This window comes from Oryctolagus cuniculus, chromosome 11 (genome assembly GCF_964237555.1).
Source record: "Oryctolagus cuniculus chromosome 11, mOryCun1.1, whole genome shotgun sequence".
Classification (NCBI taxonomy): Eukaryota; Metazoa; Chordata; class Mammalia; order Lagomorpha; family Leporidae; genus Oryctolagus; species Oryctolagus cuniculus.
In genome coordinates, this window is record NC_091442.1 from 58,577,941 (window position 1) to 58,601,292 (window position 23,352).

At 43.5% G+C, this 23,352-nt stretch overlaps 1 protein-coding gene across 6 annotated transcripts in view; it reads right to left on the bottom strand.

Annotated features, from left to right (window-relative positions):
• Nucleotides 1-3,256: 3,256 nt before the first annotated feature.
• SARNP (SAP domain containing ribonucleoprotein) overlaps nucleotides 3,257-23,352 on the bottom strand; it is a 62,220-nt gene continuing 42,124 nt past the window's right edge. For all 6 annotated transcript variants that reach the window (XM_051832845.2, XM_070052356.1, XM_070052355.1 and 3 more), the window contains 2 exons: nucleotides 8,095-8,184; nucleotides 3,257-3,549 (listed from right to left, as the gene is read on the bottom strand). In XM_051832845.2, coding sequence (XP_051688805.1) covers nucleotides 3,508-3,549; nucleotides 8,095-8,184 — 132 coding nt within the window. In that variant the 3' untranslated portion in view covers nucleotides 3,257-3,507. The remainder of the gene's footprint in view (nucleotides 3,550-8,094; nucleotides 8,185-23,352) is intronic.

A 23,352-nucleotide genomic window follows, 5' to 3' on the forward strand; every position in this document is an offset into this window, starting at 1 on the left:
GAGACCAGGCATCAAGTAAGATCTGAAAGAGGAAACCTTGTACTCAAGGACTAAAAAGATGGGGTCCGCACAGCAAGCAAAGAAACACTAAGGGCATATGGGAAGAGGGTGGGGACATGCAGCCCCAGGGAAGATGGGCAGAGGACCTAGAATAGCTCTTCTCTAGAGTTTGACCCCAAACAGTCCCAAAGCTGATAGAAACTCTCAGCCTCCACAGAATGGCCAAGGCGGAAAATTCTCGAGGTGACCCAGCTCGTCTGTCATCTGCCGTCCTTGATCCTGGGTTTCATCAACCAAGTTTCACTAAAACCCACAAACCAAACCATAGCCATTCAGTTTGTCAGTGGAACAAGAGTGATTAAGCATCTCAAATATTTGAGTCCAATGTAAATATTTCTCCCTTGCACCTATAGCACAAGTCTCAGGGCATAAGAGTTAGCAGCAAAAGAATTTTGCCTCACATTTAAAAAAAAAAAAAAGGAAAGCTGCCAGGACATCAAGCTGATCCAGAAAGCACAGGGCCCTTGCAAGGGTTCAGTGTGCCCCCACACCTTCCCTGCCCCGGCTGTGATATCCACAGACTGACCCTACCCCAGACCAATTCTAAAAGTGAGCTTAAAACTGGTTAACAAAAGTGCTATGGGTTGTATTCCGCCAAGGGAACTGCTTTACCTATGCCTACTTTTCGCTCTTGTCCTGACTAAATGGGTTTCTTCCCCTACTGCTCATTTGTCTCCTGTGTTAGGAGGATGCCCAGAAGAGGCTACAAGATGGCATTTTTAGAAAAATGTATTTATTTTCTTCTACTGCAAAGAGTAACAGGGATAGAGATGTTCCATCCATTGGTTCACTCCCCATATGCCTGGACTAGGCCAGAAGCCAGGAACTCCATCCTGGCTTCCCATTTAAGTGGCAGGGGTCCAAGCACTCGGGCCATCTTCTGCTATCTCCAAGGATGCATTAGCAGGAAATAGGATTGGAAGTGGAATAGCCAGGACTCAAACTGGCACTTCAACAGGGATGCAGATGTCACAAATGGGCTTACTGTGCCACCACAACACATGTCCTTTATCAGATGACCTTTTTAAGTCTTTTCTAAGACATTCTTCAAACCAGTACATGCAGCTCTATACTCTGCCTTTGTCTGTTTTTGGATGTGAGCAACCCTAGGCTAGGAACCATCAGACTAAACCTCCATTTAGTCTTGTGGAGCAGAAGCAGGAATGTCAGTGTTCCAGGTGGGGATGTCACCTTTCCTGACAGTAAGCTAGGGTTAATGTAGCAACTCGAACTCTATCTCTTCCAAGTCTCCAAACCTCCAAATACAACTGCATAAGCGGGTACCACAAACATACTCAACCTGTCTGCTTACCCTCCACCCTCTAACTGGCACCTACTCAGGGAACCTACCCCAATCACCTAGTAGAATTAAGAGGTAATATTTATAGGAAGTTTTCTATGCAAACAATGGTGAGCCAACTGTTCTAAGTACATAACGTGATAATATCAGTTAATTTTCACAGCATCCTTCACAAGGAACGGTTCCTATTGGTACAGAGTCTGGAAAAAGTCAAAGATAAGTAGTTTGCCAAAGGTCTCAGAGCAAGTTATGTTGGAACAAGGAATTAAATCTAAGTAGCTGCTACACAATTTTACATTTTAATCTATTCTATTAAGTGACCTGAGAGGTGGAAAACTAAACACAGGAACATCAGAGGAAAAAAGCAATAAGAAAGGAACAGAACATTTTGAGTTCAAATTTTCATTCTCTTTGGAGAAAAGAAATTATTAGTCTGGCAATAGCAAGAGGATGGATTCGATTTTTGGGAGATTTCACTAATTAGAAGCAAATTGTACTGTACGTCAGAGGCATTCATAAAAAAGATCATTGAAAAAGGTTATCCTCTTATATATAAAAGCCCCTCACCCACTGTTTCTCATGTCAGACATAGCAACAGGACTCAGCTCAACACCAAGAAGCCCCGCCCTTATTTATACCTGCCTTCCTATGGCCCCACCTCCACAGAAGCCTCTAGCCTTCTATCTTCAGCAGTTCTCAAGAGCTGGGGTGCAGGGAAGGGCAGTTTAAAGTGATGGTAGAAAAAAAGAATGAGCCTAGAGAATCATAAATGTGCAGATTTACAGCTGGGGAAACCAGTTCCCTCCACGGCTTTACAGACCGCCTCATTAAGAGCTTCTAGGTATACAGAGAATGCCATACCTTCAGAACAAGGAAATGACAGTCAGCTAACCACAAGTGCATGCTCGATCAAACTAGGAAGACTGGAGGACAGGAGGAAGGGTGTCTGGACCCCAGAATTACAAGCCTGTTTGTTTATTTTGTCTCCAAATGCAATGACTATTTTAAGACTGAATTAGTAAAAATACATATGTATCCTGAACTATTCCTACTCAAGGAGTATGTGTGGGATTAGTACAATGAGACAGGGAAGAGGAAGATCTAGTAATCAGACTTGGAAGTTAGAGACTCCTGACCAACATATAAACAGTTGCTGGAATGGTATGAAAAAAGTAAAGAAATTCCCACCATTGGGAAATACTGTATCAAAAATTGGGAGCAATGAGCTGAGTGAGAATGACTAGGTTTCAAGAAGAGAATCCTGGGGGTTTAAGGTTTTTAGAAGGTTAGGGGTGACCAAGAGACAGGGTAAAGAAAACATCTACAAACCCATTACTCCACTCCATTATCAGCATCTGCATTTTTTTATACCCTCCTGGAGTAGAAATTCTCTGAAGTTACAAGAGGAAACTATTTTCTCTGGTTCTGTTTTCAGATGAAGACAAGACAGAGAAGAAAAAGCTAACCCTAAGATCAGAGCCTGGAGTAAAGACAGGGAGGCAGCAGGAAGAAAGGCTGCTCCAGGTGTAACATTTACTTGGTTAAGGAGGCATCCAAAGTTTAACCTTCTTTCCCCTTTGTTCATGTCTCCAAAGCCTCCAAATGGGCAATCCTTTAGCTTTAGCTTCCCAGGTTCTCAGTTTTCTCTCAATGGGTCATTCTAACCTGCTGGAGTAAAAATTCAGCATTATGTGTCCTCTTGGATAAAGTGGAAAAAGAGGTAAAAAGATGTCTGCTAGCCAGCCCGAGAGTAAAAACAAGCTACAGGAGAGATTCCAACCTTTTCCTTATCTTTTCTAAGGGATAAAGAAATTATGGTTAATTCCCTATATTTACCCCAGAAGCTCCCTTAATCTGGCTCCAAGAACTTAAAGGATCACCTAATAAAACACAACGTTCTCTTTTCTATTTTTTTATTAACAAGCAAAATAATTAAAAACAAAAACACAACAACCTTACAGCTGAACAGCAATAAGTCAAATTGCTGCTGGAATTCACGGATGTACCTGGGGTACACGCTCCCTCACAGTGAGGCGGGATGTGGGCACATCACTGTGCATTTAGGTATATATATATATATATATGTGACCAAGAAGAATCAGAGAAATGGAAACCACTATAGAACAAAAAGCATCAAGAACTCTTCATCAGGCAATGCCAAAGCGCTCTGCTCTTTTCCTCTTCTTTGCCTGTAAAGAAAAAGCAGTAAGAAAAAAAAAATTAGGTTGCAAGACAACAGTGGCCCAAGTTCCTGGCTGTTTTAAACCAAACTTACATGCACTGTCAGAAGGCCCAGACATAAGCTTGGCAGCCAACTATTTCATTCCCCAATCTTTCCAGTTATCCATTTAGAACTGGGGAGGTTTAGTGGGAAAAGAGGGTGAGGAGGAACGGAAAACGGGCAGGGCAGAGTGAACAGTAGAAAGATTCCTGAAGTCCAGAGGACCGTTCAGCCTACAACAAGGTAGCCTAGAAATAGTGGGTTCTTAACAGATTGGGAAGTCTTCCAGTTAGTGAGGATATGGGAGACTTCTCAGATGCTATTCAGGGAAAAGGAGCAGGATGCCCTCTGAGCAATCAGGCTCAGCAGCAGTTATTCTTTAGGCTTCCAGTCCACTGAGAGGCATATGAATTGTCAATACCAACAGAATATACTGAAGACAGGACAGTGTTTGTAGACAAGTTCCTGTCAAGGGAGACAACACCAAAGACAGGCACAAAAAATCAGGGTAGTTGAAAGGCTTGATATTCTGGGAGTGATTCACAAAACAGCACTGACGGGGCCGGTGCTGTGGCGCAGCGGGTTAAAGCCCTGGCCTAAAGCGCCAGCATCCCATATGAGTGCCAGTTCTAGTCCCAGCTGCTCCTCTTCCGATCTAGCTCTCTGCTATTGGCTGGGATAGCAGTAGAAGATGGCCCAAGTCCTTGAGCTCCTGCATCCACATGGGAGACCCGGAAGAAGCTCCTGGCTTCGGATCAGCGCAGTTCCGGCCACTGCAGCCATCTGGGGAGTGAACCAGTGGATGGAAGACCTCTCTCTCTGTCTCTACCTCTCTCTGTCACTCTGTCTTTCAAATAAATAAAATAAATCTTAAAAAAAAAAAAAAAAAAAAAGCACTGAGTACTTCAACTTCACTCCAACCACTGTTCCCAAGCAAAGAGGAGCCAGAGGTTTAATACAGATTAAAACAAGGGCTAGGCTGGCGCCGTGGCTCAATAGGTTAATCCTCCACCTGCAGCGCCGGCACCCCGGGTTCTAGTCCTGGTCGGGGCACCGGATTCTGTCCCAGTTGCTCCTCTTCCAGTCCAGCTCTCTGCTGTGGCCTGGGAGTGCAGTGGAGGATGGCCCAAGTGCTTGGGCCCTGCACCCCATGGGAGACCAGGAGAAGCGCCTGGCTCCTGGCTTCGGGTCAGTGCGGTGCACCGGCCGCAGTGCGCTAGCCGGAGCGGCCATTGGGGGATGAACCAATGGAAAAGGAAGACCTTTCTCTGTCTCTCTCTGTCTAACTCTGCCTGTCAAAAATAAAAAAATTAAAAAAAAATTAAAAAAAAAAAAAAAAAAGGGTTGTGACAGAGCAGTAAAGCTGCCACCAGCAGTGCCAGCATCCTATATGGGTACCAGTTAGTGTCCCAGTTGTTTCACTTCCGATCCAGCTCCCTACTAATGCACCTGGGAAAGCAGTGGAAGATGGCCCAAGTCCATGGGCCCCTGCACCCACATGGGAGACCTGAAAGAAGTTCAAACCAGCTCAGCTCCAGCCATACTGGCCATCTGGGGAGTGAACCAGCAGATGGAAGAGTTCTAACTCTGCCTTTCAAATAAATAAATCTTTTTAAGTTAATAATAAGTAAATCTTTTAAATATAATTTTAATTTTTAATATAAAATATTTCTGTCGATATAGATATAGATATAGATATAGAGAGATTAAAACAGAAAGCCAAGTACGCAAAAGCACAGCCCATTCTACTTGGACACTGATATAATTCTTTGGAATCAAACAAAAACCATCTTGTTCATATAACTCCATCTGCCTCAGAAATGACTACTTCCTTCCATAAACTGATGGTCCCAATTAAAGACACTCTTTCTTGCCACCCAACAACATCCTCATCTTCAACTTGGGGAAGCCAAATCTATCCACAGAGTAAACATGCCTAATTTAACAAACATTTCTTCTGCAAGGAAAGAGTAATTTTAACCAGAATTAAAACAAGCTTAAGTTTACTTTAAGCTCCACCTGCTAAGTCAGTTAGTAAGCAGATACTTAACAACAGACAGCATTTTGTTTCCAACAGCACAAATAATATCAACTCATCAACTCCTTTAATTTTTCCTAATGGGAACATAAACTTATCTGACTCTAAATTTCAGGGTGTATGTGTATACATACATACATACATACATACATATATATATATATATTTTTTTTTTGACAGGCAGAGTGGACAGTGAAAGAGAGAGGTCTTCCTTTTGCTGTTGGTTCACCCTCCAATGGCTGCCACGACTGGTGCGCTGCGGCTGGCGCACCGCGCTGATCCGGCAGGAGCCAGGTACTTATCCTGGTCTCCCATGGGGTGCAGGGCCCAAGCACCTGGCCCATCCTCCACTGCCTTCCCGGGCCACAGCAGAGAGCTGGCCTGGAAGAGGGGCAACCGGGACAGAATCCAGCGCCCTGACCTGGACTAGAACCCGGTGTGCTGTTGTCGCAGGCGGAGGATAAGCCTATTGAGCTGTGGCGCCGGCCTCAGGGTATATTTGTAAGAATGACTCTGCTATTTATCCATTAAGAAGTTTTACAAGACTTTGAATACATAAGGTAATAATTTTTAGAGATTATCTTCAGAGGTAGATGGAGAGGAGCGCATTTGGATTAAATGGAAGAAAACATTCCAAATTCTTTGTCTCCCAAGAATCTTTAATTCTAAAAACATTAATTAAAAAAAAAGATTTATTTATTTGAAAGGCAGGGTCACAGAGAGGCAGAGGCAGCCAGAGAGAGAGAGAGAGGAGAGAGGTCTCCCATCCACTGGTTCACACCCCAAATGGCTGCAATGGCCAGAGCTGGGCCTATCCAACACCAGGAGACAGGAGCCTCTTCTGGGTCTCCCACGTGGTGCAGGGGCCCAAGCACTTAGGCCATCTTCCACTGCCTTCCCACGCCATAGCAGAAAGCTAGATCAGAAGAGGAGCAGCTGGGACTTGAACTTGTGCCCATATGGGATGCCAGCACTATAGGCAGCGGCTTTACCCACTATGCTACAGCACTGGCCCCAACATTATTTTAACATGATTTCAATCACTCTTTATGAATTTCTCAGGGGACACCTGGGTTCCAATATATATAATCTCATATCAGCAAACCAAAGATGTCATGATCAATCTCAGTGAGCTAGTTACCCCAGGGCAAGCTGAGATAGAGATGAACACCAGTCTTAAAAACAAACTCTTGGTGGGCCAGTGCTGTGGCATGGTGAGTAAAGCTGCCACCTGCAGTACCGACATCCCAGATGGGTGCCGGATTGAGTCCTGGCTGCTCCACTTCCAATCCAGCTCTCTGCTATGGCCTGGGAAAGCAGGAGAAGATGGCCCAAGTCCTTGGGGCCCTGCACCCACGTGGGAAGACTTGGAGGAAGCTCCTGGCTTCAGATTGGCACAGCTCTGGCCGTTGCGGCCAATTAGGGAGTGAACCAGCCAATGGGAAGACCACTCTCTCTGTCTCTCTGCCTCTCCTTCTCTCTGTGTAACTCTGACTTTTAAATAAATAAATAAAAACAAACAAAAACTCTTTTATCTTGAGAAACACTTAGTAAACAAAATGATAGGAACAAGAAGTTTCATTTGAGTCCATGGTCCCATTCCAGAGAGGAGTTAGGCACAACTAAAGTGTGTCTGGGTTGGAGATGGCCTTCATTAAATGATCAAAGCAAACACATCCAGCAGATAATAGTAAGAGAAACTACCATAATACTTACAAAATGACAGGCCTCATTCCAAGCAGAACCATCCCATTTGACATAAAATCATTTTATTCCATTCTTAAAAAACCACTTCCCAGATGACAAAAATGAGGTTCAGGAAAGTACCATAACTTAGTAAGTAATACTAAGCAGCAGAGCTACTTTTTAAAACCAAGCCTACTTGATTCTAAATGGTATGCTCTTTGCTAGTAGGTTAACAGACTCTAATACTGAATTAAGTAGGCTGATGGAATTAGGCGTGGATACTTCAGAAAAAAAATAGGTGTGGATACACTTCAGGAAAAAACTATCAAGGAAAAGGTAAAATATCCAATTATTTGAGCACTTAAGAAGTATTCTGCGGGGCAGGTGTTGTGGTTAAGAGGGTTAAGCCACCACCTAGATGCCTGCATCCCCTGTTAGACTTCCATATGAGCCCCTGCTACTCTGCTTCTACCTCACCTTCCTGTTGATGCCTCATGGGATGCAGCAGATGATTGCTCAAGGGTTTGGGCCTTTACAACTCACATGGGAAACCCAGATGGAGTCCTGAGCTCCTGGCTTCAGTCTGGCCCAGTCCTGGCTGTTGTGGGCATTTGAGCAGTGTACTGGAGAATGGGAGATATCGTTCTCATTGCTTTTCAAACAGATGAAAATAAATTTAAAATAATAATAATGATAAAAAAGTAGGCTAGGGGAAAACAGATGTTTCTCCAATTTATTCACTCACTTCCCTTCAAAAGCCTGTATTAAAACATCCTAGATATATTTTACCTCTGTATCCTCTGTCGTTCCGGTGCCAGCTGAACTTGTGACAATTCCAAATCGCTCCTTCCTCTTTTTCAGCTTCTCATCATCTTCAGACTGTTCAGGGAAAAATAAAACTATTAACACAAGCCAGCAGGCTGGGCTAAGCTGCCACTTGAGACACTCATATCTCATATCAGAGTGCTATTTTAGATCCAGCTTCCTGCTAGTATGTCTGGAAGGCCTGGATGGAGTTTTTGGCTTCAGCTTGGCCTTTCCCTAGTTATCACAGGCATTTGAGGAGCACACCAGCAGATGGAAGATCTGTCTCTCACTCTGCTTTCAAATAAATAAACAAATCTTTAATAAAGCAAAACAAAAAAAAAAAGCTAGCCACTTTTCACAAAGTAAGAGAATGAAATTTTAAGAATGGCATCAATATGCAAGCCCATCTTATGCCAGCAACTAAGGACTGCACAAATAGAAGAGAAAGATAATAAATTGAATAAACATCACACAGTATACTTATCCAGAATAATTAAAATCTTAATTATAAGTACGTCCTCAATGCTCATAAGATAAGTAGAATGAAGAAACAGTAAACAATATCCACAAAACAATTTTCTGTGTTCAAAAAGTGTTTGTAGTTCAGAGATATGAAAAACTGAGGTTTCACTGAGTAGCACCTACAGAGAATAGGTTGGTAGTAAGCACCCAAACTATTCAATGAACACTACTTACGAATTCCATTTACTTTCTAAGGAAAAGAAGAGGGCCAGAGAGGTTTTCCTTTTCTTTTCTTTTTTAAAGATTTATTTTATTTATTTGAGAGGCAGAGAGAGAATCTTTTCATCCATTGGTTCCCTCCCCAAATCGCCGCAAGAACTGGGGCTGGGCAAGGCTGAAGCCAGGAGCCAGAAGCTTCCTCCAGGTCTCCCACATGGGTACAGGGTCCCAAGGACCTAGGCCATCCTCTGCTGCCTTCCCAGGAGCACTAGCAGGGAGTTGGATTGGAAGTGAAGCAGCCAGGACTTTAACCCAATGTACCACAGCAGCGGCCACAAGAGGAGTGTTTTTTTGTTTGTTTGTTTGTTTGTTTGTTTTTTAAAGAATTATTTTATTTATTTGAAAGACAGAGTTACAGAGATAGAGCCAGAGAGAGGTCTTCCATTCCGCTGGTTCACTCCCCAGATGGCCACAACGGCCAGAGCTGAGCTGATCCGAAGCCAGGAACAAAAAGCTTCTTCCAGGTCTCCCACACAGGTGCAGGGGCTCAAGGACTTGGCCATCTTCTACTGCTTTCCCAGGCCATAGCAGAGAGCTGGATTAGAAGAGGAGCAGCCAGGATTCAAACCAGCACCCATATAGGATGCTGGCACTGCAGGCTGGGGATTTAATCCACTGTGCCACAGCACAGGCCCCAGAGGGGTATTTCTAAAAAAGTCAGGTGTTTGCCTGAAAACATCCAGCAAAATCTTAAAAGTCTCTGAATAGTTACAAATTATGTTCACAAAACCTTAGTCAAAGTGACAGCTGTAGCCATCTCTGTAAGAGAGAGATATTCTGGTTCTTTTCCAGGAATTGATGAGACTCAATACCTGCCTGGTTAACTGGGGAGACTTTTAGCTTACTATGAGTTGGAGCTAGCCATTCTCATATAGCTGTATTAAAGGTTGAACTAGTATTCACATTTAATATTGTCTCATATAAGTATCTCATGAGGCCCTAAACCTTATCACTTTAACCCACTTTATTTTCTTCTTCTTCATATTCCCATCATATCTAGTTAGCAGAATCAAAAGCTCTGCCCCGGGATGGTGCTGTGGTGTAGTAGGTAAAGCTGCCGCCTGCAGTGCCAGCATCCCATATAGGCACCAGTTCGAGTCCCGGCCGCTCCACTTCCAATCCAGCTCTCTGCTGTGGCCTAGGAAATCAGAAGAAGATGGCTCAAGTCCTTGGGCCTCTGCACCCACGTGGGGGACCCAGAAGAAACTCCTAGCTCCTGGATTCGGATTGATGCAGCTCCAGCCATTGCGTCCATCTGGGGAGTGAACCAGCGGATGGAAGTCCTCTCTCTCTGTCTCTACCTCTCTCTGTAACTGTCTTTCAAATAAATAAAATAAATCAATAAAAAAAAAAAAGTAAGTAGATATTAACAACATAACAACAAAAGCTCTGCTCCAGGACTAGTAAATAATAGACATCAGGTAGGCTCTCCAAGTGTTCTTCCCCTGCAAAGGATTTTTCTAAAACTTGGCACCATCTATATAAAGATTCCACCCTTTTATAATCTCAAGTGACCCTCTGTTCCCTAGACATCCTCAGCAAGGGCAAGAACAGTTTCTTTACTTATAAAAAGTAACCCAAAAGGCCAGCTCAAAGCAAAAGCAGTCAAGAGACTTACAAAAATACAGAAATTTTTTCAATACCTGTACTCTCAAATCCTAATGAAGTAACTGTCTTTGTCCCTAGAACTACATAGCCACCTCTACAGTCAAAAGCAGGATAGCTATGCAGCTTTCTGTGTTCAAATTGTTTGAACAGTTCAGCTCTATGAACATAGCAGGCAACAGCACTTTGATGTATGTTGTTTCCCTTTTTGCTGCACTTGCTTTCTAGTGAGTAGGAGGGAGCTACGAAAGGCTGATGGCTATGAAAGACTGAGGAACTCTACATTTGAGCTATAAAGGCACAACATATTACTATAATAAACTATTGCCTAGAAAATTTTTTGACATTTTCCATTATAACCAACAACAAATTCATAGAGGTGGTGCAATTAATGTAACCCAAACTATTATAAAACACTAAGCTACGGACGGAGTTGTGGCGCAGCAGATTATGCTGCTACCTGAGATGCCAGCACCCTATCTGGGTGCTGGTTGAAGTCCCAGATGTTCCTCTTCTGACCCAGCTCCCTGCTAATGCGCCTGGGAAAGCAGAAGATGGCCCAAGTATCTGGGCCCCTACTGCCCATGTAGGAGAATTGGAAGGAGCTTCTGGCTCCCAGTTTTGGCCCGGCCCAGTTCCAGCTGTTGTGACCATTTTGGGGAGTATACCAGCAGGTGGAATATCTTGCTCTATGTCTCTCCCTCTCTTTGTGACTCTGCCTTTCAAATAAATTAATACATCGTGTTTTAAGTTTTTTTAAAAAAGATTTATTTAGGCCGGCGCCGTGGCTCAGTAGGCTAATCCTCTGCCTTGCGGCGCCGGCACACTGGGTTCTAGTCCCAGTCAGGGTGCCGGATTCTGTCCTGGTTGCCCCTTTTCCAGGCCAGCCCTCTGCTATGGCCCGGGAGTGCAGTGGAGGATGGCCCAAGTGCTTGGGCCCTGCACCCCATGGGAGACCAGGAGAAGCACCTGGCTCCTGGCTTCGGATAGGCGCGGTGCGCCAGCCGCAGCGCACCAGCCGCGGCGGCCATTGGAGGATGAACCAACGGCAAAGGAAGACCTTTCTCTCTGTCTCTGTCTCTCACTGTCCACTCTGCCTGTCAAAAAAAAAAAAAAAAAAAAAAAAAAGATTTATTTATTTATTTGAAAGTCAGAGTTACACAGAGAGAAGGAGAGGCAGAGAGAGAGAGAGAGGGAGCGAGCGGTCTTTCATCCACTGGTTTACTCCCCAACTGGCTGCAATGGCTGGAGCTGTGCCAATCCAAAGCCAGGAGCTTCTTCCAGGTCTCCCACGTGGCTGTAGGAGTCCCAGGACTTGAGCCATCTTCTACTGCTTTCCCAGGCCATAGCAGAGAGCTGGATTGGAAGTGGAGCAGCCAGGACTCGAACCGGTGCGTATATGGGATGCCAGCACTGCAGGTGGCGGCTTTACCCGCTACCCAACAGTGCCAGCCCCTAAGATTTACTTATTTGAAAGTCAGTTACACAGAGAGAAGAGAGGCGAAGAGAGGCAGAGAGAGGAAGGGGCAGGGGCAGGGGCAGAGAGAGAGGGGGGAGAGAGAGAGAGGCCCTCCATCCACTGATTCATTCACCAGTTGGCCGAAACGGCTGGAGTTGCACCGATATGAAGTCAGGAGGCAGGAGCTTCTTCTAGATTTCCCAGGTGGGTACAGGGGTCCAAGGACTTGGGCCATCTTCTACTGCTTTCCCAGGCCATACAGATAGCTGGATTGGAAGTGGAGCAGCTGGGACTTGAACTGGCATCCATATGGGATACCAGCACTGCAGGCGGTAGCTTTACCACAGCACCGACCCCAATTAATACATCTTTCTTTCTATTTATTTATTTTTTTGACAGGCAGAATGGACAGTGAGAGAGAGAGAGAGAGAGAAAGAGAAAGGTCTTCTTTTGCCGTTGGTTCACCCTCCAATGGCTGCCGCGACTGGTGCATTGCGGTCAGCGCACTGCACTGATCCGAGGACAGGAGCCAGGTGCTTCTCCTGGTCTCCCATGGGGTGCAGGGCCCAAGCACTTGGGCCATCCTCCACTGCACTCCCGGACCACAGCAGAGAGCTGGCCTGGAAGAGGGGCAACCGAGACAGAATCCGGCGCCCCGACTGGGGCTAGAACCCAGTGTGCTGGCACCGCAAGGCAGAGGATTAGCCTATTGAGCTGCGGCGCCGGCCCAATTAATACATCTTTAAAGAAGAAAAAAGCACAGGCTGGCACTGTAACACAACAAGTAAAGCTGCCTGCAATGCTGGCATCCTGTATGGCACCAGTTCAAGTCCTGGTTACTCTACTCCAATCCAGCTCCCTGTAAATGTACCTGGGAAAGCAGCAGAGAATGGCCCAACTGCTTGAGCCCCTGCACCCATGTGGTAAACCTGGGTGAAGTGTCTGGCTCTTGGCTTCAGCCTGGCCCAGCCCCAGTAGTTGGGGCCATTTGGCAAGTGAACCAGTGGATAATCTCTGAGTCTCCTTCTCTCTAACTCTGCCTTTCAAATAAAAAGAAAATAAATCTTAAAAAGAAAAAACCACTAAGCTAGATTAGAAGAAAAAAGCAACCTGGTCCTTAATAATCATAAAGTAAAATAATAATATTACAATCACCAACAGTGGAGCATCTATCACATCCCTGGTACTGTGCTGATTTCTCTACATGCAATAATATCTCCTTTTCTTCTTATAATAATTTTATGAGTGAAGTAGGTACAATGATTATGTTCATTTCATAAATATGGAAACTGAGGCTTAGTTTTTTTCATTTTTTATTTTTTAAAGATTTATTCGTTCATTTTGAAAAGCAGTTACAGGCTGGTTCATTCCCCAAATGGCCACAATGGCCCAAGCACTTGGGCTATCTTCTACTGCTTTCCCAGGCCATAGCAGAGAGCTAGAGCAGCTGGGTCTCAAACTGGCACCCATATGGGACACCAGCAACACGGGGCAGCTTTACCTGCTATGCCACAATGCTGGCCCTGAGGCTTATTAAGTAACTTGTCCAAAGTTTTACAAATAGTAAATGGTAGATTCAGGTTGAAATCCAGGATATGGGGCAAGCAGTAGAAAATGTCCCAAGTGCTTGGGCTCCTGCACTGGCGTGGAGAGACCTATAAGAAGATCCTGGCTCCTAGATTCAGATTTGCCCAGTTTTGGCCATTGATAGAATTTGGGGAGTGAACCAGCAGATGAAGACCTTTCTCTCTGTCTCTCCCTCTCTCTGTCTATAACTCTACCTCTCAAATAAATAAATCTTTAAAAAAAAAAAAACACAAAAAACAACCACACAAGAATATTTTCAACAAACATAAGCCCCACTATATTTTTCACTACCAAAGTCAAGGGGGAAATTGTCTTGATTTTATCTACTACCACTAAGAGAAATGTAAATAATACACCCGGAGATTTCAACATAAGAAATTCTAGAATATTTTAGAAGATCTACCTCGGCCGGCGCCGCGGCTCACTAGGCTAATCCTCCGCCTTGCAGCGCTGGCACACCGGGTTCTAGTCCCGGTCGGGGCGCCGGATTCTGTCCCGGTTGCCCCTCTTCCAGGCCAGCTCTCTGCTGTGGCCAGGGAGTGCAGTGGAGGATGGCCCAGGTGCTTGGGCCCTGCACCCCATGGGAGACCAGGAAAAGCACCTGGCTCCTGGCTCCTGCCATCGGATCAGCGCGGTGCGCCGGCCGCGGCAGCCCTTGGAGGGTGAACCAACGGCAAAGGAAGACCTTTCTCTCTCTCACTGTCCACTCTGCCTGTCAAAAAAAAAAAAAAAAAAAAAAGAGAAGATCTACCTCTATTCCACTAAGTCTCCTAGCTAAGTAGGAAAAACTCCAGGGAGAATAAAAGGAGCATCCCTTCTTGGGCAAAGGCACATCTAGACCACATTATGTTTACCTTTCTCTACGAATTTTGTTCCATTCAACTCAGTGGTGGGAGTGTTTCAGCAAGTTCAGATCACAGAGATGCTACTTCTGAATCCCAGCCATTATCTCAACACAAACTCTGAGGTCACTGCTAAGTCCATCTGAAATGTGCAGGACAGTCTTTCTCCTGGATCCTTATTTAGTTATACCCTGAAAAGGGGAGTTTGGATTCTAAATTAAATTTTCTGAGGCCGGCGCTATGGCGTAGCAGGTTAAGCCACGGCACCGCCTACGATGCTGACATCCCACATGGGTGCTGGTTAGAGTCTTGGCAGCTCCACTTCCAATTCACCTCGCTGCTAATGCACCTGGGAAAGCAGCAGAGGATGGCCCAAATCCTTGGGCCCCTGAACCCATGTGGGAGACCCGGATGAAGCTCTTTGCTTCTGGCTTTGGCCTAGTCCAATGCTAGCCACTGCAACTATTTGGGGATTGAACCAGTGGATGGAAGATCTGTCTTTCCTTCTAACTCTGCCTTTCAAATAAATAAATCTTTTAAATAAAATCCTTAAAAAAATTTTCTGTATTTCCTTTAAACTCAAAGGTGAGGAAAGAACAAGGAACAGGGAAAGAAGGGAGGAGGGATATACTTCTCTCGCCACTGAGGCAAATATGCGAGACTTCTCCATGACTTTCCCTTCTGAATCAGACCTCTGGTGCCTCTCCTGGAGATCCAGGCAGAGCATCTGCTCCAAACTCACCAGGGGCTCTAGGGAGGGGGAACAAAACACAGTGGCCCCCACCCCCACAGCCCGCCCTTCTCTCCTCACCCAGCACCCCTCAGCTCCCCTCTTCTAGCCTCTCTCTTCTTTGCCCTGCAGGGAAGTGCACAACAGGCCTAGTAAATCAACAGAGTTCTAATGGTCTCTCTCACTTGACCCTTCTAGCGTGACGGTGTCGCATGGAAACAACCGTACAATAAACTTCACTCCATCTTTAGCTCCTTGCTGACAGGTTTTGATTCATGAGATGGCGAGACCCATCTGAGGGAAATTACCTCAATCAAAACGCATCTCTCTCTGTATTCATCAGGCCATGCTCCCCCAGGCCATGCTCAAGTGCACAAATGGGGTTGTACATCTGCAGGCAGCATTGACCCCTCTAGCTCAGTGTCACATGCATTTGCAAACCTTTCCCTTCTCCATTCCTCCCCACTGTGCTTCCTCAAATCCTCAATTAACAAATCTTTATTCCCATGTATTCCTACGTAACAAAAAAACTGGTTGACTCTGAAGTGTCCACATATAAACTCAAAATATACAATTCGCATCCAAAAATCAGAAGCGAAGCCTGTACTCAATGACCAAACACAGGCTAATCTTTATACTTCACATGCCTCATCCTTTCACTCTTCAAGAGTTAAAACATTAAGTCAATTAGCTGGCCAGTGACAGTAATTCCAGCATATATAATCCACACATTTGCTTTTCTTCTTAAAAGTTCATTTATAAAATGAGAAAGAATTATACAAAAGAGAGAACATACAAGAACAGGACAGAAATCATGATCTATATTTAATAAAACCAATTATACACATGAATCACTTAACCATTATGAAATATAGTTCCAAACCAACCCCTTTAGCAGACATCCTCAGGTTTTCAAAATTCTCTTTACATTTAGAAAATCCTCAGGCAATATAATGAAAACAATACCCACCTGAGGAAAAGATTAAAATAATCAAGGCTGCTCAAAGATACAAATTATATGTGTAAAATTCTTTGTACACAAGAGTTATACCTCCACACTTGTGGTGCTGGCATCCCACATGGACACTGGTTCAAGTCCCAGCTGCTCTCCTTCCAATCTAGCTCCCTGCTAATGACGGAGAAAGCAGCAGAAGATGGTCCAAGTGCTTAGGCCCCTGGCTCCTAGGCTTTGGATCAGCTCAGTTCTGGCCACTGTGGTCATTTGGGGAGTGAAACAGCAGATGAAAGACCTTTCTCTCGCTGTCTCTCCATCTATCTGTCTGTAATTCTGCCTCCCAAATAAATCTTTTTTTTTTTTTTTTTAAGATATCTTTCTCTGTCATCCTACCTGCCAAATAAATAAATCCTTAAAAATACTCCAATGCCTTTAGAAAGAAAAAAAGTGGAAAGAGATGCCAGGCTGTAAGTGGAGATTTTAAATTAAGGGCTCTTGGCAATGGTTTCCACATTGCACAGACAGTACGTTATGGTCTGGAATTAAGTTCCAAGTAGAAGAACAGATGCAACAATTAGCAGCTGAACACAGCAGATTTTTCTCAGGTGACTGCCTCTTTTTTACCAGAGTGCCAATGTTAACATCTCTACCTAAAATGGAGTTCTATCTTCCAAAACCTGTGTCTTCAAGATTCAAATTCGAGGACCCAGTGTTGTGGTGTAGTTGGTAAAGTCGCCACCTGTAATGCTGGCATCCCATATGAGTGCCAGTTTATCTTCTGGCTGCTCCACTTTAAATTCAGATCCCTGCTAATGGCCTGGGAAAAGTAGTGGAAGATAGTCCAAGTGCTTCAGTCCCTGCTACCCACATGGGAGACCTGGAAGAAGCTCCTGGCTCCTGATTTCAGCCTGGCCCAGTTCCAGCTGTTACAGCCATCTGGGGAGTGAAGCAGCAGATGGAAGATCTCTCTCTCTCTCTCTCTCTCTCTAACTCTTAAAATAAATAAGTCTTTTAAAAAAAAAAGATTCAAATTCGATACAACATTTTTCAAAACTTAATCATTTTATCACGAATAAAGGCTGCTGCTCCAAGCCTGTGCCAGGGCTATTCATTTTGCCAAAAGGAGTCCAATCTGACATAATTAGCACCCCCTGAATTGTGTGTTAAAATTTATCTTCTTCAACTTTATTACTAATGATACTCTGGATCATAAAAAGAAATCAGCAGAAACAAAACAGTGATCCAAAGCATAATTAAGGAATCTGAATTTAATAGTTCCCAAGAACGCAAAGCAAGAGTACTGGAATTCAAAAAACAAGGATCTTCACTATTCTCTGAAATGATCAAAAGAATTATGCAAGCCAGGCTTTGTTCCTGGTTAGTGCAACAAGCTCCTCACTCATCATCTCTTCTTACATCATGGGAGAGGCAGAAATTCCAATCTAAAAAATTTAGTCACAGACACCTTTGCAAGTAGAAAGGGGCATTTCAGGGAAACTCAGGTACTGCAACTATTTTTTCCCTCAGAAGTCTTTTCCCTGGAGAGGAAAGAAAGGCTGACAGTGAACTAATATGGTCACATTTTTGCAAAAATAGTTAACTGCCGCCTTTTGTAAATGAACTGCCATACTAGGATAACAATAACTCTCAAGCCAGTCTGACTTTCCAAGGGAATGTAAGGTAATGAGGCAAAAAAGAGAGAGAGCTTTATGGTCACTTTCCTGAATCTCTGTCACGTGACTGATGGCAGGATGAAAAGCAGAGCCTGGGGGCTTTCAGGCGATGGTAGATTAATGATGACATGGCCTTGACTTCCTAGAGGTAAAGGTTATGAAACACTCCAGGGTAAGTGAGCTTCCAATTTCATACTCTCACGTTGAATGACAGCAACTGATGGTTTTCCTCTCAGAAACACTTCAATGCTTAAATACACAGCTGTTACCTCACTGCCCTGGTTTCTGAAATTCATCTGAATTTCTTTATTCCTGAGCTTTTATGCCAGCCAAACCTCAGAACATGGGTTGATTCCAAAAACCAATACACAGAGCCTAAACAAACTAAAAGATCAGACTATCAAAGAATAACTTAGTCAATACATGGTAAAAAAGACTCCAACACACCTCACGTTCACACACACACACTCCCCCAATATAACTACCTTACCTACTCTTAGCCAATACATGGTAAAAAGACTCCAGCACACTACACACACACACACACACACACACTTCCCCAATATAACTACTCTCAGCAATCTCCAACAGTGAGGTCAGAATCAACTTCTAGGGCCAGTAGGGCAGTAGGAACTTTAAGGCTACACCAGAATTAGAAACTACGGAACTGTATCTTCTCTTATTGTCACAGGATTTGAAGTCCAAGAATAAAATACTCTTGCAACTCACTAGCTCATTTTTTCTTTCTCTTGTCCAAATCAAGCTCTTTCCCCAACCCCCACTCCTCTTCAACCCCAGAGGAGGTCGTCTCGGTTTTGCTCTAGCTGATTGTAGGACAAAGCAAGGCAGGTGGAGGAAATGAAGGCTTCACACTTGAGACCCCCGGAAACCAAGTTTCTATTAAAAGTCCCCACCTCTCTCTCTTAAAAGCCAGGAAGCTGCTGCTTTTAAGGATAAGCGATGCAGAGCTTGGCAGAAATGTCAAAAAGTCAGCAGAGGGAAGCTAAAACTTTTGAAGGGAGGTGAATGCTGGCTTTGCCAAAGTACGTAAGAAATGAAGGACAAGGAGTATTTAAAAATGTATATTCCTGACTTCACTCAAACCTGCAAACCTGAATCTCAAAAGGATGGGTCCACAAAGCTGTACCTTTATTTATTTATTTTTCTTAAGAAAAAGATTATCTATTTGAAAGGCAGAGAGACAGAGAGACAGAGACAGAGAGAGAGAAAGAGAGAAAGAATCTTCCACCTGCTAGTTTTCACTTCAAATGCCAGGCAGAACACAGAAGCCCAGAATTTCATCCAGGTCTCACATGAGTAGCAGGAACCCAAGTACTTGAGCCATCATTTGCTGCCTCTCAAGAGTATGTATTAGTAGGAAACTGGATCAGAAGTGGCGTAGTTGGACTCTAACCAGGCACACCAATATGCAGGCATCCCAAGCACACACCCACCCCAAAAGCTGTGTTTTTTAAAGGGTCACCCTGGCGATTCTTAACGTGCAGCTATATTTGGGAATGATTGTAAGTAACTTGCACAAAGTACAGACCAAAAAAAAATTTTTTTTAATTTCTCAAGTCCAAATAAGGCTGCCATCCTATTCTAATTTTCACCCTCATCCCTATGAAACACAAAGGGCCTTCCCAGAAAAGTTTATATTTCCTACAAACAGGATATCTCAGGTGCAGGAAAAGTGAAAGTTAACATAATTTTGTGAAGGCTATGAGGGTGTCATAGAGGGCTCTGAGCAGCACACCTGCTTACTGGCTTCCTAGAATTCAAATAAAGCAGCAGAGAGGATTTCTATCTAGACAGTTCAATACAAGAACATGCCAAAACAAGATCAGAGCACAGCTCAGCAGTGTGGGGAAGAGGGCAGCAACTAGTTTCATACAGATTCAGAGGAAGAGGAAGAATAGTAACAGTGTTTGTGGGGGAGAAACAGGATTTCTTACAAAGTTTACATCTTGCTTATGCATTCAATGCATTAAAGAGGTCTATCATCTTCATCTATAGTTTCTTCTTCTTAAGTAACTCATACCAAAGCATAGGTATGACGACGAGAATTTTATTAACTGCCTCCTTTATACCCAAACAAAGCTCTCATCAATAAATACTTACTAAGATTTATCTATTTACTTGAAAGGCAGAGTTACAGAAAGAGAGAGAGAGAGAGAGAGAGATCTCATTCTTCCATCTGCTAGTTCACTCCCCAAATGGCTGCAACAGCTGGGGTTGGGCCAGGCCAAAGCCAAGAGTCTGCTATTCCATCCAGGAATCCCACATGGGTGCAGGGGCCCAGGTACATGGGCCTTCCTCTGCTGTCTTCCCAGGCATGTTAGCTGGATCAGTAGAGCAGCTGGGACACAAACCAGTGTTCATATGAATGCTGGCATTGCAGAGGGCAGCATAACCCACTGTGCCCCAACACTGGCTTCAATAAATATTTTTTAGAGGTCACACAAAACATTTCATCTCCTTCTCAATAACATACTGCTAGAACTTAACGATTCAATATTTGAAATGAATTAGAAAAAAAGGAAATCTCTGCTATTTTGGTGAATGGACTATCATGTAATTATTATATCTTATTTGAACACATATGTATAACATGTTACCATTCCTTATCAATATCAGCCTTAAAAATATTATTACTCAAGTAATATTTAAGTATTAAAATTATCTTAAACAGTCCTATACTGCTACCGCTCTCATAACATGAGGTTCCTCTGAACACCAAGTTTTCCTACCAAAACACACACGCACAGCAAAAAAACCCACAAAATCCAACCCAACACAAGCACACATACTACTTCCTTTCCTTCCACAGACTGTGAATGATGGCTATACTTGGATTCACACAGCTAACTCACATTTTATCCCAGCCAATTAGAGTATCTGGGAGTAGATAGCTATTGCTTCACTTAGAAAAGTCAGGCTAGCAACTGGTCACCCCAAAATTATATATACAACTAGATATATAGCCAGAAAGACTATGATTTAAAAAGTATTTACCTTATGTACTAAGAGTGACATTAAAAACAAAAGAAACAAGGTATGATCCCACCCCAATAAAAGAATCGCTGGGAAAAACAATTGCAGATAATAAGGTACTTTAGAAGTTCATGGAAAATGGAACTAAAAGAGAAGTTTGGGGCAAGCATTTGGCACAGTGGTTAAGTTACCACCTGTGATGCCCATATCCCATATCAGACTACCTGGTTCTTTCAATTCTGACCTGGCTTCCCGTTAATGCCCTGGGAGGTAGCAGGTAATGGTTCAAATACTTGGGTCCCTGTTACTCACATGGGAAACTTTTAGACTGACTTCCTAGCTCCTAGATTCAGCCTAGCTCATCCCTGGCTGTTGTAGGCATTCAGGGAGTGAACTAGCAGATGAAAGAGCTTGTTTTTCTCTTTCAAGTAAAATTTTAAAAATGATTAAAGCTTATTTTAGTGCAAAAAAATGAAATCCATGCAGCTCTTTCATAATACACGTTTTTCATGTCACCAAAATGAACCTATCTTTTAATTCCATGTTCCTCAAGCTTTCTGAAGTACCCTCACATTTAAAAGTAAAACAGACTTAAAGAATCCAGCACTCCCTTCCTTCCCTTCCCAGGCTGTGTTTACTCTGGGGCAAAGACTACAGGGCGACAACAGAGAAGCATAAAACTTTTTTTTTAATCGATGTCTTCAGTTCTAACATGTTAAAAGAAGGAATGCAAAGACATTAGTGGGGGGTGGGAAGTTGAACAGAAGAGAAGGAAAAAATTTTTTTCTTACTACAATTTTTTTTTACCTTTTTTTTTTTTTTCAGGTTCAAACTCATGAATGAAATCAGAGACAAAAACAATAGTGGTCTCAACTACGCACCTTTTAGGTAAGTCAGAGACTTCTCCAATTTCTAGTTTAAAGCACCAGCCATGAATGCTGACAAAGCATCAAGAATTTCACCCTGCTTCCCTGCATTTAAAGAATTTTTCCTTTTAAAGGGTTCAATTTATACTCTTAACATTTTTTGTCCAATTTTTAATTCACATATGGCTAGGTAAAGTGTGTCTGAGATTAAAATATAGTGGGAGGGTAAAAGGAGAAGCTGAGCAAAGAAAAACCCGACTGCTATTTCTCTAGTTAAAATTAGAATACATTTTCAAGAGCCTTGAGCAGTAGAGAAGAATTCCATTCTGCCTCTTTGCTCTTCCAAATTCCTGTAGCCAACTGGTTCAACAGCAGTTGAATGGCACACATAATGACATCATTGATTGGAGCCATAATAGAAGAGAGTGAGAAGAGCAGGTGGGGGGGAAGTGGGAATGGAGGGAGGTGAAGATGTATTTGTGTTACAGACAAAAGACAAGTTCTGTTCCTCAGCAGGGACAAATGAAGAACCAGATGACGGGATAAACTGAGGTCAGAGAGTTTTTCCTATTGTTTCCTCTTTAAACAGCTCCTTCACCACTCCCTGAAGGTTTATTCCATTGGCTGATGGAAGTAGAGCAGTGTGTGTTTTTATTTAAAGGGGAGGAGGAAGAGAAGGAATAAAATATACAGGATCATACATTGTATCTCTCATCAAACAGGTCAAATATTTATTTTCAAAGTATTACAAATTAGAAGGGAAATGAGAGAAGTGGTTCCATTTATTTGAGCCTTAAAATGCTGTAAGAAATGTTGTATAAGAAATACTGAAGAGTGCATGGGTCTTGGCTTTTCCTGAAATTCATCCTCTGTAATATCCACTCTCAACTGCCATATCTACCATATACACATACACACACACACTCGTTGACTTATGGAGTCATATCCTGATAAACCCATCATAAACTGAAAATATAAGTAAAAAATGCATTTAACACACCTAATCTACTGAACATTACAGCTTAGCAATGCAGCACCCCATAGAGTGTAGGCTGTTTGCCCTTCCAATAGCAGGGCTGACGAAGGTAGGGGGAGGGCTCTGCCCAGCATCATAAGAGAGTACCATATTGGCTGGCGCCGCGGCTCACTAGGCTAATCCTCTGCCTTGCGGCGCCAGCACACCAGGTTCTAGTCCCGGTCGGGGCGCCGGATTCTGTCCCAGTTGCCCCTCTTCCAGGCCAGCTCTCTGCTGTGGCCAGGGAGTGCAGTGGAGGATGGCCCGAGTACTTGGGCCCTGCACCCATGGGAGACCAGGATGAGTACCTGGCTCCTGCCATCGGATCAGTGCAGTGCACCAGCCGCGGCGGCCCTTGGAGGGTGAACCAACGGCAAAGGAAGACCTTTCTCTCTCTCTCTCTCTCTGTCCACTCTGTCAAAAAAAAAAAAAAAAAAAAAAGAGAGAGAGAGAGAGAGAGTACCATACCACATATCACTGATCTGGAAAAAGATCAAAATGCAGAATTCAAAGTACAGAAACAGCATTCTGGGGAAAACCTCCCCCAAAAGCTCTTGATCCCTGAAGCCTATATTGAGTTTATTCTTTACCTATAATCCTACTACTTGTAGTTTTCTTGGTCCCATTTCGTTCTGTGAGAAAGGGGAATAAAGAATTAAAATTTGCACATGGCCTACAAATTGTTACTATTTTTCTTATCAATAGTTTTTAAAAAAAGATTTATGTATTTGAAAGGCAGAGTTACAGACAGGCAGAGGCAGAGGCAGAGAGAG